The 14,588-nt window shown below is 44.0% G+C and overlaps 1 protein-coding gene across 2 annotated transcripts in view; it reads right to left on the bottom strand.

The window, feature by feature from the left end:
* The window catches only part of RSPO2 (R-spondin 2), a 109,151-nt gene extending 94,871 nt beyond the window's left edge, over window positions 1-14,280 (bottom strand). For both annotated transcript variants that reach the window (XM_074897611.1, XM_074897612.1), the window contains exons 1-2: window positions 14,193-14,280; window positions 13,625-13,891 (exon numbers count right to left, since the gene is read on the bottom strand). In XM_074897611.1, the coding sequence (XP_074753712.1) occupies window positions 13,625-13,718 (94 nt within the window). In that variant the 5' untranslated portion in view covers window positions 13,719-13,891; window positions 14,193-14,280. The remainder of the gene's footprint in view (window positions 1-13,624; window positions 13,892-14,192) is intronic.
* Window positions 14,281-14,588: the final 308 nt, after the last annotated feature.

Genomic DNA, 14,588 nt, shown 5'->3' with positions numbered 1-14,588 from the left:
TTTCCAGAGGTGCTAAGCATCCCCAATCCTCATTCTCTTTTACCTTATGGAGGAACTCAGGCCTTTATAATCCCAGGACTCAATTTTTACACCTACAAAAGATACCCCTCACTTCAGAGACGTGCACAGGAATGTGTCCTGAGCACTCAAAAACACAATCACAAAACAGGAGAACAAGTGATTTTTCAAAGACACCATCACAGTAGGCAAGTTATTAAGAATAAGGCCACTGAGTTTGCTAATCCCACATAATCAGAAAACAAAGACCATGGTGGATAAAGTACCATTGCTACTAACCACTCCACTAGGTCTTCTCCTGGATTTTAAAGTATCAATGCATGCATTTGTTTGAAGCTGTCCACATCCAAGGATATGAACTACACGTGTAACAGCTTATCAGCTAGAGTGTGTACACTGAGCTCCCAGCAAGGATAAGAGCAACAGAATGTAGATGAAAAAAATGTTAAGACTTTAGTAATTAGAAAAAGCCAGCTGCAGCTAAGAAGGAGGAATGTTAAACTGGGATTTTTTTTTTTTTTTTTTTTTTTTTTAATTTTAAAAAAGCTTTACTGCAGCTGAGACACAGAAGCCAAGTAAATCACTGCACTCTCACTATATGATTGCTGGTAGAAAACTGTTCACGGAAAAACTACCACAGCTGATCTGGTAGGAACACAAGCCCTAAATGGAGGTCTTCATTCAGGTCAAGCTTTGGCAAATTCTAATCCTTCTCAGGTGACATTACTTGTATTTGACCACATCCAGTTGATCTCTTCAAATATTTTCCTTCCTCTCCTCCTTAAGCCTTCCAGAGTGTGTTTAAGTAGCACAGACTAATGTTATTTTACCCAATGAGCCTCATATTACACCAGGCTCAATATGCAGCAGTTTCACTTAGCGGCTGCTTGGAAAGCTATTAAGAGAAAACAATATGAAACCAAGTCTGTCTTCAGATTCAGGTTTAAGAGAGTCACATTTCAACCTTTTTCCAAAAGCTGAAAAAATACTACATATTGATGCCACTGCTAATGTTACAATAACTGAAATAAAAGTTGGAAGCAGCAAGACTTTTTCCAGGAGTCTGATGGAAAGAACTAAAAGTAATGAAAGAGTTCTCAAATATAGCATTAGCAAAGTGAACTACTGCTCTTAAAAAAAAAAAAAAAAAAAAAAAAAGAGGTGTCTGACTCTCTGTCTTTCTGTAGGATCTGACAGGAGACAACGATATACCAAAGCAAGCACCACTTCAGAAACATATACTGTGCCTGAGGCAGATTGACATTACCCCCAGATTTACAACAAAATAAGCGAGACTAAACTTACATCTAGTATCTTAATCACTGCATTCACAATGCATTCTATTCAAACATTCAAATATTTGGAAAGAAAAAAAAATGTGGGAGCAAGGAACTCATATAATGAAAAACTAGCATGATATAGAACCTTATTTCTATGAGAACTTTAAATGGCTCAGACAACACAGACAAACTCAGTCTTCACTTCTATTTTACCTCTTACCTTTCATTCCCACTGTGCATCATCAGCTTGGAAGCACCACCAGCATGGAAGCATGAACAGGAAGAAGGGAAGTAAGAGGTGGAGCAAGTGCTACTTCAAGACTTCTGCTAGACTGGGAGTCTTGCTGAGGGGATGTTACAGAGCTGGAAATTCTAGTGTCACTGCTAAATACAAGGAAGCTCCTCTGGGTTGATCTCAGTACTCCAGCAAAGCTAAGGTGATTGCAACTGCACATGATTCACAGCCACATATCCCAAGGATTCCTAAAGGGAATGGACTCTCTATTGTTCCTCTCCACAGCTATTACTAAAAACCAAGCAGACACAAGCTAGGTACCTGACACATTTCCAAACCACCTTTCACAGGATTGTTGAGGTTGGAAGAGACCTCTGGAGATCATGTGGTCCAATCACCCTGTTCAGGCAGGGCCACCTGGATGCAGTTGCTCAGGATCCTGTTCAGATGGTTTTGAGTATCTATCTCCAAGGATGGAGACTCCACAACCTCCTGGGCAACCTGTGCCAGTGCTCAGTCACCCTCACAGTAAAAAAGTGTTTCCTGACATTCAGAGGGAACCTCCTGTATTTCAGTTTGTGCCCATTGCCTCTTGTCCTGTCACTGTGCACCACTGAAAAGAGCCTGCCCCTGTCCTCTTTGCACCTTCCCTTCAGCTACATTGATGGGATCACCTCTGAGCCTTCTCCAGGCTGAACAGTCACAGATCTCTCAGCCTTTCCTCATGGGAGAGATGCTCTAGTCCCTTAATCACCCCTGTGGCCCTTCATTGAGCTCTCTCCAGCATGTCCATGTCTCTCTTGTACTGAGGACCCCAGAGATGGACACAGTACTTCAGCTGTGGCCTCACCAGTGCTGAATACAGGGGAAGGATAATCTGCTGGCAACACTGCTCCAAATGCAGCCCAGAACACCATTAGTCCTTCCTGCAGCAAGGGCACATTGCTGTCTCACATTCAACATACAATCCACTATGACCTCCAGGGCCTTTTTTGCCAATCCACATTCCAGCTGGGTGGCCCCCAACATATATTGATGCATGGGATTGTTTTTCCCCAGATAAAGGACTCTGCACTTCTTGTTAAAATTCATGAGGTTCCTTTTGATTTCTTCAGCCTGTTGAGGTCCTCCTGGATGGGAGGGGGTGCTAATTTCCAGAATACTGCTGGCACAAGATGCAGATAACAATACATTTTTAGCAGAAGAACAGACAATATCCTCCTCTTCTTGTACCCAAAGTTGAGCAAAACTGTATTCCTTCTGACACAATATAGAAGTCTCTGTACTGGATTGCAGAGATGACTCAAAAGACAGATGGATAAGAGCATGTACAGCACAAATACGGGAAGATAACATGAAAATTGTTGACTTTCTTGCCAAGAGAGCTACAGATGCGGCTGAACTCTGCTATCCAAAATGGAGGAAATACTTTTTTGTGTGATAGTGCATGCCCTCAACATAGAGGGGCTACATAATCCAGCCAACATGGACAAGTCTGAGAATCAAAACTGGAGATCAGATACCCAACTTTGTCCCAAACTGTTAATGACAATGTTATTCTTTGCCTCCTCTTCCTCTCCTACCCTATATCAGTTTTGCTTACTTGAACCCCTCAAAGGAAGTACATATTTTTACTACTACACATCTGTACAGCAGTAGATAAACACACTGTGTAGCACTAGGTGGCCTACAGGCTCTATTCACCTAAACATAAGATTATGCAGAACATTTGATTCTCAGTTTCACAGCACATATATTTCATTGAAGCAGTTCATAGTTTTCTGTTTCTACAACAATCTGTATTAAAAAAAACCACAAAACACAGTGAGCTTGAATCAAAGCAAGCTTTATAGAAAAAAAATAGTTTATTTAAACACTACAAAAGTGTTGGGGATTTTTCCCATTTTACTTCCCAACTACAGCTACAAATATTTCCTAAAACTCAACTTAAAAAAAAAAAAAAACCTTTCAACACCAAGGGCAATGGGTGAAGTTCAACAAAATCTGAGACTGAATAAGGGAGTTATGATGAACACATGTAATTCTGCAGTTTTATTAGCTAAAAAGGGAAACCATGACCCACTGTCACCTCAGCATCAGCCCAGCATGCTGCAGTAGCACTGTGAGAAATACAGACATCAAAGCACCTGTCTAGAAGCACCATTTCAATTAAATGATTCCATTATTAACTCACATGCTGCCATAATATTAACATTTCACACTGGAACACTGCTTAGCATTTACATAAGAGGGGTTTGTTTTCTGTTACCATTGCCATTGATGCACGCACGTACTAACCAAAAGGTTTACATGTGGAAAGACTAACAATGAAAGCAATCCCTCTGACTTTCTGAAGGTACTTTCTTACCTGCAAGGCAGACTTCCCAGCACTGAACCATGTCAGGTAGACAACAGACACACAAACAGGTGATCTGCCCATGTGCAATCAGTATTTGCTGAATTTGCTAAAAAAAAAAAAAATCACCAAGACAGATGCATGCAGGCCAGGTATATTTTTGATGGCCCGGGCAAGGAGACTAATTTGAAGAACTATCCTGCAATCAGCTGTTGCCACAGGAGTAGATCACAACAGCAAAGGCACACAACTACCCTACTGCAAAAGGTGCCTTCCCTCGGATGTCCTCAGAAAGTCAACTTTCCTCACAAGTGACCATTCAACAGAGTGAGCATTCAACAAAGACTATTCTGGAGAGGACAGAAGACCAAATTTAGAGGTAAAACCACCTCCTGAAAACGCTCCTGATGAAAGTATTAAAACATGTAATTCAGTGAGGACAAACAGATAGGCAAATCCTCTATAAAATGTTCTTTGGGTTTAGGTTCCTTGCACGAGTGAAGCATCTCATATCAGAAGCTACTTGTAAGTATTCTGCAATAGCTAGCAGTAGCTTTAAGCAAACTAAAAACAGTTTTTGCTGTGAAGACAACCTAATGCACCTTGGGCACACTGCAGTGATACTGCTGAGTTACAGTTACTCTTGCCGAGTCAAAATGGAATCCATGTCCATCACATTATTAGCATGCACTGTGTAAAATGAGAGATAAACCAGGTATGACTGTAATGAAAGGCCAAAGAAAACTTCTGCTAGTGAAGGGAGATCTGGGACAGAATCTGCTCTAGTGACCTTAATTCAGAGGTTTAAGCAGGGCCAGCACCACAGGGCCTCACCTCAGCTGGGATCCTTAAGTACCTTCTCAATATAGAGAAAGTGAAAGATGATGAAACTTTCATTCCCACTCAAAAAGAGTCGTAGCTACATGCTTGTCAGGGGATTCACTAGGTAAATTGGTAATTTTATAATCTAAACATACCATATCCGCCAGGTTTTTTTTCTGAGTAACTCAAGAAAGAAGCAAGAGCAAATCAGCAATATCAATCTTTGCTAAGCAGTTGCTGTTTCAGTGGTTTCCAACTTGCCCAGCAAGTTTTAGTACGGACACACTGGGTGCTGTTAACGCTGCTATACATGTGCAGATTAATCTGTGCATGCACAACAGCCATTTGTCTGATGTGGCTAGTTTGGGGGTTTTTTTGGTATTTCAAAGGTGGCAACCATACGGCTGAGAAGACCATACATTAGTGCAGAGTATATATTTGTGTGTAACATATTTCAGCCATCGTTTCAACTCAAGAAAGAAAATAAGATGACTGGATCAGGAAGTTTATATTTTATTGCACCACTGTAATTCTCTAACACAAATACTATTGTCCCTTTGCAGAGCAAAGCGGTACAAGTTTCTCCCAGTATATAGGCACAGACATTGTATTCATTGCTGCACATGGTCTGCTTGGGAGTTAGTGTTCATGCAACTGCCCAGTGATTTAAAAAAAGCACCAATTTAGGCAGCACCTAAAAGCTGACATCACAAACTCTCTTTATCTTTCAGGTCCCTTCCTCTACCTTACATCTATGTTTGGCTCTGTTTTTCATGAAGATGAGGAAAATCCTGACAATTCTCAAAGAAAAATGGACAAAAGTTTCTGCGAGGTAAAATTGAAACTCATAATCCCTAGACTATTCTGGTCTGGATTATTTTTAGATTTACATTTGTTAAATCTTAGAGAGTAAAATTTTTAAAAAAAACAAAATCATACTAGAAGGATTTACATAATGTTTCAGATCTATGTTAACCATACACGAGATCTGTTATTACCATCTTCAAGTAACATTCATAATTCAATTTTAAATGTTTATTGAAACAAAATTATGGAACTGCATACCTCTTCTAAATATTACCTGTACTTACTTATACTTCCCTTGCTACAGTCACACAAATGTTCCATAAAGAAAAAAAATAAAAAAAGAGGAATGAGAGCAGATAGCATAAATTCCATTCCCTCATAAAAGGGACAAAGTCTTACAGATACATCAAGTACTTGGCTCTACTGAAACTGGCATTTCAAAAAGAAATACATAACTGATTAATTACTGGATGCCAAGATTTGCAAACTGCCTGCTATCAAAAGATATTTCTCCTATTACAGCAAAATAAAGAGCATGAACATTTTTTGCACTGCTAACCAGATCTTAACAAATGGGATCTTAAAAATCTCCCCTTGACTACATAATCAAGGTACCTAAAATACTAGTTGCTTTTCTGCTTTCCCTTAAAAAAAAAAAAATCTCTTTCTGCTCCATAATACAATTTTACTCCTTTTTTTACATCCTTTTGCTCCTCGCAGTTTGTACATTCAAGTCCACAAACAAGGGGAAAGTTCAGGAAATTCAATCACCAACTTTTCGCATGCTATCACCCAAAAAGAAATCTGAAATCACAACTTTGCGTTTAAGCAACATGAAATTGCATCAAAATAGAGTAAGATTAAAGCAAAGCTATATAAATTCATCTGAGTGCTGCATTCAAGAGTATTTAGATACAAACACAAGGATGAGGCAGTGTGTCCTGTATACACCCAGAAAATACTAGCACCTGCTCCATAGAACACAGGTTGATTGCTAAAGGTCGGAGATGTGCAGAGCAATCCCTAAGTAAAGACATACAATTAAGGTCTCAAACCCTGTAGTCTCATAGGAAGATCTACAGAGGAAAGTATTGTGAGACTCCATCATTTTAGATGAGTTACAGTTGTCATTTCCATTCCATGCTCAGAATATCAACTTTCACATCAATTAAGTATTTTGAAAGGAGATTATGTACTGTGTACAAACACCAATTTCTTGTAATTCCTCCTTTCCATCCCCCATGTCCACTGCAGAAGCTGCACTGGAAAGGTGACCTTACTTAGTGTGTTCGTCAGACTCATTCTTTCACTCTTGCCTTTCCTGTGTTTGACATTGTGTTGCACCTGTACCTGCCTTTTGAGGGCATACACCATAAAGACCATCACCCTGATCCCTTTTGACTTCTTTTCTCCTCAGAGTTTTGAAAAAGTATTAGTGAAAACAGTCAGGATGATTCACCTCATGGTAAACCCTGTGAGAGCTAGAACATCCAGATGTAGAGAGAATAAAGCTAGGTTTGAAGACTGGTTTACAAGTTCCCTTGCTGCCCACAGATATAGAAAGTTCAACACATGTAACAATCAACCCTGGTCAATAAGTGGCCTTTATGTAGGGAGCTGGCTGGGCAAAGCCATTCAGCAGAGAGAAGTAACCATATGACTCAAATTCTGTATCTGCCTCATGGTGCTTAGAAGCAAGATCCACTGACACTTCACTTCTTAAGATGCATTACTCAGAATCCAAGCATCAAAAAGTCATACTACAAGCCTACTTCACAATCTTTGCCAAAAATTACTTGGGAACAGGCTTTAAACCCAACACTACTGTCCCAAAAGTGACAGATTTACTCTGCACACAGAAAGTGACTTTGCAGCACCCAACTGACACTTTCTAAAGCACTGCAACTGCTAAACAAGTACTACAAATACAGTGAGTACACAAACCATGGCAGCACCTGATTTTGGTCTCTAAAGCAGCCCATGATGAAAAGTATCAAGCTGTTACATTTGTGTATTATCAACAGCCAACATGTACAAAGTCATGCTTTTCACTAAGAAAAGGATTAGCAAATACTTGAAGCCTAGACAAATACAGAAGGTTCTCCAACTGTGCTTGAACAAAACTTTGAGGTGAAAAGAAAGGGCACACCTGAGGAATTTTATTTAATATTAAAAATACCTGAAACTAAATAAATCTCTAATATAAGAGAAAGTATAACTGTCAGGGACTGTATCTGTTAAGAGCTTCACCAACACATAATTTTAATACAATTGAGAAGATTGGATGTGGTGAATCCCATCTCATTTGGGGCTGATACCAGCTCATTTCAGGGGCTACCAGTGAAGAGGTGTACACCTGAACTTCAGTTATAGATAGAGGTAATAAAGTTATTTTATATTTATTGAGTTTGGGATATGCTTTATCTGATCAAAGGCAGCACTACATCAATTATAAAAGAAAATGTAGATATTCACATTGCAGATAATTGCATGTAGTCATATGAATCCCATCCCTGGGGTTTATAATTAAGATGTAGTTTTGGAAAGGGATGTTATGGTCAGCTATAAGCGTCTGAGTTTGATATACACCGCACTAGGAAAAGTTCATAGCCTGTGATAGTCTGCAGGGTTGACTAGACAACTCCCTCTAACCTACGGTTAGCTAAGGTTTCTGGGTATTAAAAACTAGCCAGATAAGATGTCAGACTCTTGGTAGAAATACTAAGGAAAAAAGAAACAGCTTACAGAATTACCATTGTTTATTTCTTTATGCCTCAAATTTTGATAGTGAGCACCTCTTCCACTTTCTAGCTTTTAAATAATGTCATATTTTTTATTAAAAGCAGTTTATGCAAACACCATGCTAAGATACTCTATCATAGTAATTATGCTGGCCTGTATACTGTAAATGATACATTGAAGTGAGAAAATGCATCCTTGCTGTTATTGTCTTAGCTTCCCTGGTATTAGTATACAAACTCACTTTCTGGTATTTGTCACTCATTTTGAGCTGCTCTAGTAACAGATTTCAGGCAAGCCTTGGAAAACATACATCCCCCTTCCACTCCTCCCCCCCCCCCCCAAAAAAAAAAAAAAGAAAAACAAAAAATTAAGCCACGTTTATCAAGAAGACAAATGTAAGTTCTCCACCACAGTGTAAATCTTCCCACAGATTTCAATACAAAAGCACATAAGCACAGTCTTCAGGGTCTGATGAGACACATCCATCTAGCCCAATATCCCCAAACCAGGTGACCTGTAGCAGCAGAAGCTGAAGAGATGGATACAGGCAAGAGAAGGCATACATCCAGCAACACTGTGCCAGCTCATGCTCCCTGTTTTCAGTTTCCACTCTAACAGGCCTTGAGACACCTAAGGGTGTCAGATGCATATGCTTGCTCCAGGGTATCTTGCTTGGCCACCGGTTGCTCAAGATGATCATGTACGCGCCAGGCCCAGAAGGATATATTTTAAATATCGCAAGCAGCACTAGAAAATTACTTTAGGAAAGTGAATCAAGGACCTAAACTTAAGTGTCTGTCTTCATGGTGAATCCCACTCTCGGTGTTTTGAGCATCTCTTCTGCAAATCTTCACAATCTACTTGAGAATTGGTTATCCTCAGCAGCACTGCATCATTAGCTAGTTTGGTAGTCAGTCATTCACGCTGAAGTTTTGACTTCTGCTCACACTTTAGTTTAAGGAACTTCCTCAGACTTATCAGATAATAGGGCATAAGTAGTCAAAAGTTCAGAAGTTTTGACTTTTCAATGGTTACAGTATTAGGATATTCTTACTGCTGTAGTAATGATGTGTATATAAAGAATGTTTAATAATTAACTATCCTAAGTAGTAAGGGGATGAGGAACAGAAGCTACCCTCCAAATCTTTCCTATGCATCACAAGTACCTGGGAAATTACTCCAGAAAATGTTTAATTGTCTCAGTTCTTTTGCAAATTCCGTTTCAAGCATTTAATGTAACAACTAGGGAAAACACTTATCTCAAAGCACAGCTTCCATGTAAGATTTTAAGCCTTAACCCACGGACAAAAAGTTAACTGTCCTCCAAGTGTAAAATATGTTTCAAGTTCAAAGAGAGGAGGATAGAATAGGTAAAATACTTGGATACTGTTGGACTATTGAAAGAGATTGTGTAGTATCACTTTTTTTGAGATAGTAAGTTACTCTTGGAATTAGTACAATCCTTGTAAAAGCAAATGTGATATTTACTTCAACCAAGTATTTCCATCAAAGGATCCTTTTCCTTAATGGTCATATCATCAATCTTTCTCAAAGCCTGACCACACAATCCAACTGAGATAGGTTCCAAGATTATTGCCATTTCAGGTACATATCTAGTTAGGAAAGCTAAACCACAGTCCCCAATATCCGAATAGGATTTTTCTAGTTGAAAATCCATGTAACAGCTTCCTGTATTAACAACTGGTTTGCAGTCAAAATTCCCATCTTACATTAAGATGATACAGATTTAATTGACATAATTTTGATTACAGCTACTGGGTTCTTCCATATATGCATATAATCCTATAAACACCATAGGCAGAGATGTATTGAGCTCTGAGAAACACTTGGGCAAATTCCCTTGCCCAGGCACTCCTCCTATTTCCATCTGTGGATATTTTGCCATCAATGCTGTTGCCTACGATTCACCCATTGCCACAGACATTACCCCTTTCTTCATGTACATCTAATACAGAGTGTGAGAATCCAGGAGATGAGTCTGCACCTTAGCCCTTAGGACACTCCTTGAACGTGAACTAAATAGACAAGTATTTGACACCCATAGTTTTTATTTGAGTTCTTGGATATAGATAACTTCCACCTTCTCATTCACATCTCTCATTTTTCCAACATTGGTCTCATCAACTTGAGAGCCTCTCTGCACTACAGTTGAGTCTTCCCATCAGTGCAGGTGCTACTGTCACATTGACTTGTTTTTCCTCGGGGAATTTTGTTAACATCTAATTTTTGACAGCTGTTTGCAGTGAACCCTATATTCTTTTCTGTCAATGCTTTTGCAGAATATCATCACTCCTCCCAGTAAGCCAGCCTGACAGTCTTCATTTCTATATACTCCCATTTTGATTTGTAGTACTCCTTGGGGAAGTTGTTTCACCTTGTCTCAAAGACAAGGGGAAAACCACTGGTCTTTTATGTGCCCCATGATATTCAGTGAAATGCTAAGACATGAAGCTGCTCATCTTATACTGACTGCTAAAGAGGAATCTGAAGAAAATACAAAAATTGTCACTGTAATGAACAAGCGAGTAGGTATCCAAGAGAATGAAAAATCAAGTTACACAATTAAGGAAGAAATGGAAAGGATGTGCTTCGGTATTAGGCTAAACCAGCTCTGAGATTATACTACTGATCTTTAAGCTATGTAACCCTTAAATATGTTCTAGAGTAGCTTCTACAGGAAAGGCAAATAATCATAATTACCTGCTCAGGATGGAGACTTCCAGAGTGAGAATTTGGTGTTTCAAGGGAATTAAGGTTCTGCTCTGAGCCAACTAGGCAAAGCAATATTCTAATGAGCTGCAAAAGTAACTAAGAGCAGCAGTAGAGTTAGCAGGATCTGTGTATTATAGTCTATTTACCAAATAATTTTTAATGAAGTGACAGTGACTAACAAAATATAAATCAATGCCAGGTAGGAACCACATTCTAAACCTTCATTTTTCATTTCACTTTTACTGCAGTGGTGCATGTCTTGTTTTGGGAAAGGGTTGAAAGCAGAAGGGGAATGAAGAAATCTGGGAACATCCTCCCAGATTTACTAAAGTCTTGTTTACTAGAGTATTCTATATCAGCTACAAATCCATGCAAACTCCAATGCAGGCATATACACTTTAAGTTTACTGTACATTTAGCTGCTTTAAAACAGGAGTCAGATACATGATATTTGCCCATAATTCCAGACTGAATGCAACAGATTTCTACCACACAGGAGACTTAATCTATTCCAAAAAAATTTATTTCATTAAGAAAATGATATTATGGAGCATCTGAGATCATGTAACAGACAAAATAGAATGCCAGAGAAATTTTAACTGCCAGTACCCCACAGTGAATGCCTGATTATTTGCAGATGGGATATGGAAAAATTGTGAAATTATTGGAATTTTGGGTCCTGTATGAAGCATTACTTCAGACTGCATGTGTCATGGCAAATGTCTATTATAATTTGAACGCATTCTTAGATTTTACTTTCAGTGCTTATTACTGGCTATGCTTACTTCTTTAGACTCACTAACTGAAAAAGACTGCATTCTTCAAAGCGCAAAACAAAACCCTTAGGTGATAGCACAAAACAGTGCCAGTAAGTCAACTGTCAATACTGATAGTATTTATCCAATAACTAAACTAAAAACTAATTTAAATCAATCTCCTTTGGAAAAGCCAACTGTTCAACAAGCCCAACAATTGGTCTAAGATCAATCAACGAACATGAGATCAATTAAAACCAGCTTAAGTTTTTGTAGGAGGACAATTCACACAACTCGAGTTAGATGTCTATTCATTTCAGTACTCCCACAATGCAATCCTTAAGCTCTGTTGTAAAGCAGAAATACCACTATCACCCTCCGCTGTCTAGCCAGCACTCTAAGTAGTTCCACATTTAATTAAAGACACAGTATACCCTTTGTTAGCACAGATAGTCTGGTCACTTTAAAGCACAGCTATCGTTTTAGCCACACACACAAAAATTAAATTCTGGAAACCATCTGTTGAAAAACCATCAAAACTAAATTGCCCTGCACTTTTATTTGTACCTACTCTGAAGGTGACATATGCATGAAAGTGCGAAGTATTTTCCTTTCACATTTTTATTACTACTTGTACCGGCTTAACGCTGGAGATGTTAGCTCCCTCCCCTTCCACATAATTGCACTAAAAGTGCAATTCTTTCAGAAACACAGTTTCTGGGCAGCTGAGCCACCTGATTTTCAGCTAAGTTTAGAAATGGGGAGACATGGCGGAGAAAAAATAACAGGGAAAAGGATAGAAAAATCACTCAGAATACGAGGATAATAAAAACATTTCATGCTGAAGGTGTACATCCATTCCACATCCTCGCGCCCCCCCCCAAAAAAAAAAAAAATTAAAAAACCCCTGGACGCCCCTGACAGCTGGAAGAGCTGCAGTAATCCTTCCGTCCCACATGGGTGCAGTACAGGCACATCTGACGGCTTCGACTCCTCAACTCTGGCAATCCCGACACCAGCACTTCAGGAAAGGAGACGAAACCCTAACGCATCGTTTCTCCTTCTCCCTCAAAGGGATCTGCGCGCCCTGAGCAAAAGTCGGCGGCAGCGCAGTCCCCTGGGCGCTGGGCAAGGCGCGGTGCGCTCCGCGGTCGCGGCTCCCTCGCCGGCTGGGCTGCCCGAGCCCCGCGGGCTGGAAGGGGAGAAGCCGCCTTCCTGCTCCGCAAACAGGGTCCCGCTAGGGATGGTGCGCGGAAGGCAGCCTCAGAGCCGCCCCACGAACACGCGAGCCCCGACAGCACGGGCCGGCAGCGAACCTCCGCTGCTGCCCGCCCTCCGGCCAGCGGCGACGGAGAAACCGGCGACCGTCACCGCTCGCTGCGGCCGCGGGGCCGGTGGCGGCTGCCGGCAGCGCCCTCCCCGTGGGGGGGCAGCTCCCGGAGAGCCCCCGGCGAGCCCCGCGGGCGGACCGGACACACCGCCGCGGCGGGCCGGGGGCTTGGGGGCCGCGCCGACCGTTCGACGTCCCCGGCAGCCCCGCACGGGTCGCGGAGCGGCCGCGCCGCTCCGGCCGGTCCTTTCCCACCGGAGCTCACGTCCACGCCGCTCCTCCCGCTGCCGGCCCGGCCTGCCCGGCGGGACGGCGAGGGCAGCCCCGCGGAGGGGCCGCCCCGGGAGGGTCGCCGCCGCCCCACGTGCCGGCCCGGGGCCCGCGGGCGGGGGGCCGGGGCGCAGCCCTCCGAGGGGGCGGCTCACCGGGCGGGGGTCTCTCCCCGGCGGGGAGGGGACGGGCACGCAGCCCGCCGGCAGCGCCCGCCCGCGGCCCCGCTCAGCGCCCCGGGCGGGCGTCCCGGGCGGGCGAGCGGCCGCCACTCACCTCTCTTGCTGCGTCTCCAGCGGCCGCCTTGGCAGTGGCCGTAATCCACACAGTTGAGGATGATCAAGGCAAAGGAGACGAGGCGAAACTGCATCCTGGGCCGCGGGGGTGGGCAGCCTCCTCCGGCGGCGGCGAGGGGCGGCGGCGGCGCCGGGCGAGGAGGGGGTCGGCGGAGCACCGCGGGGACCGGCAGAAGCAGCTCACACGCCTCCCGCTCCCCTTCTCGGGCGCTGCAAACTCACGGCCGCTTCCAGCATCTCCCCTGCGCTGCGGGGAGAGAGAGGAAAAAGCTCGGCTCCCGGCTTTCCTGGTCCTCCCCGCTCCGCCGGCTCCCCCCGAGAAACAAAACGACAAAAATCAGAAACGCGGATCGCGGCAGAGCGAAGCCCCGAGAGCCCCAACTTTCCCCGCAGGCAGCGAGCGGGCGGGCGCTGCCGCTCGGCACCCCCGTGCGCCCCGGGGACGGGCTGTCAGCCGAGGGAAAGCTCTATTTATCTCGGTGCAGGGGCGCACCCCGCCCACACGCGCTCAGGTCGCGGGCACGGCGGGGCGAAGCCGCCCCCCCTACCTTCCGCGGCGCGGCCCCGCGGCCATCCCGCCCCGCCGCCGCCGCCGCCGGGTCCGGAGAGCGGCTCCGCGCCGCGGGGCACCCCCCCGCGGGCAGGCGCGGGCCGGCGGCGGCCGCCGGGGCTCAGGCGCGGGCTCGGCGGGGGCTCCCGGCCACATGCAGGCGGTGTCCGCGCCGGACCCCCCCCCCCCCCAGCTCCGCCGGCGCCCCCGGCCGCCCGCCCGCCTCCGCCCGCTCCTTTTGTGCGGCGGGGCGGGGCGGGCGCTGTCAGCCGCGGGCGGCGGCGCGGGGCAGCGGCACGTAGGTGGTGCTGCCGCCCGCGCCATCCCGCCATCCCGCCGCCGCGCCCCGCCCCGCCCCGCCCCCGCCGGGCCCTAGCGCCGCGCGCCCCCGCCC

This window comes from Athene noctua, chromosome 2 (genome assembly GCF_965140245.1).
Source record: "Athene noctua chromosome 2, bAthNoc1.hap1.1, whole genome shotgun sequence".
Classification (NCBI taxonomy): domain Eukaryota; kingdom Metazoa; phylum Chordata; class Aves; order Strigiformes; family Strigidae; genus Athene; species Athene noctua.
Note: the sequence above shows the minus strand (reverse complement) of the source record. Positions and strands in the feature narration are given on the sequence as shown.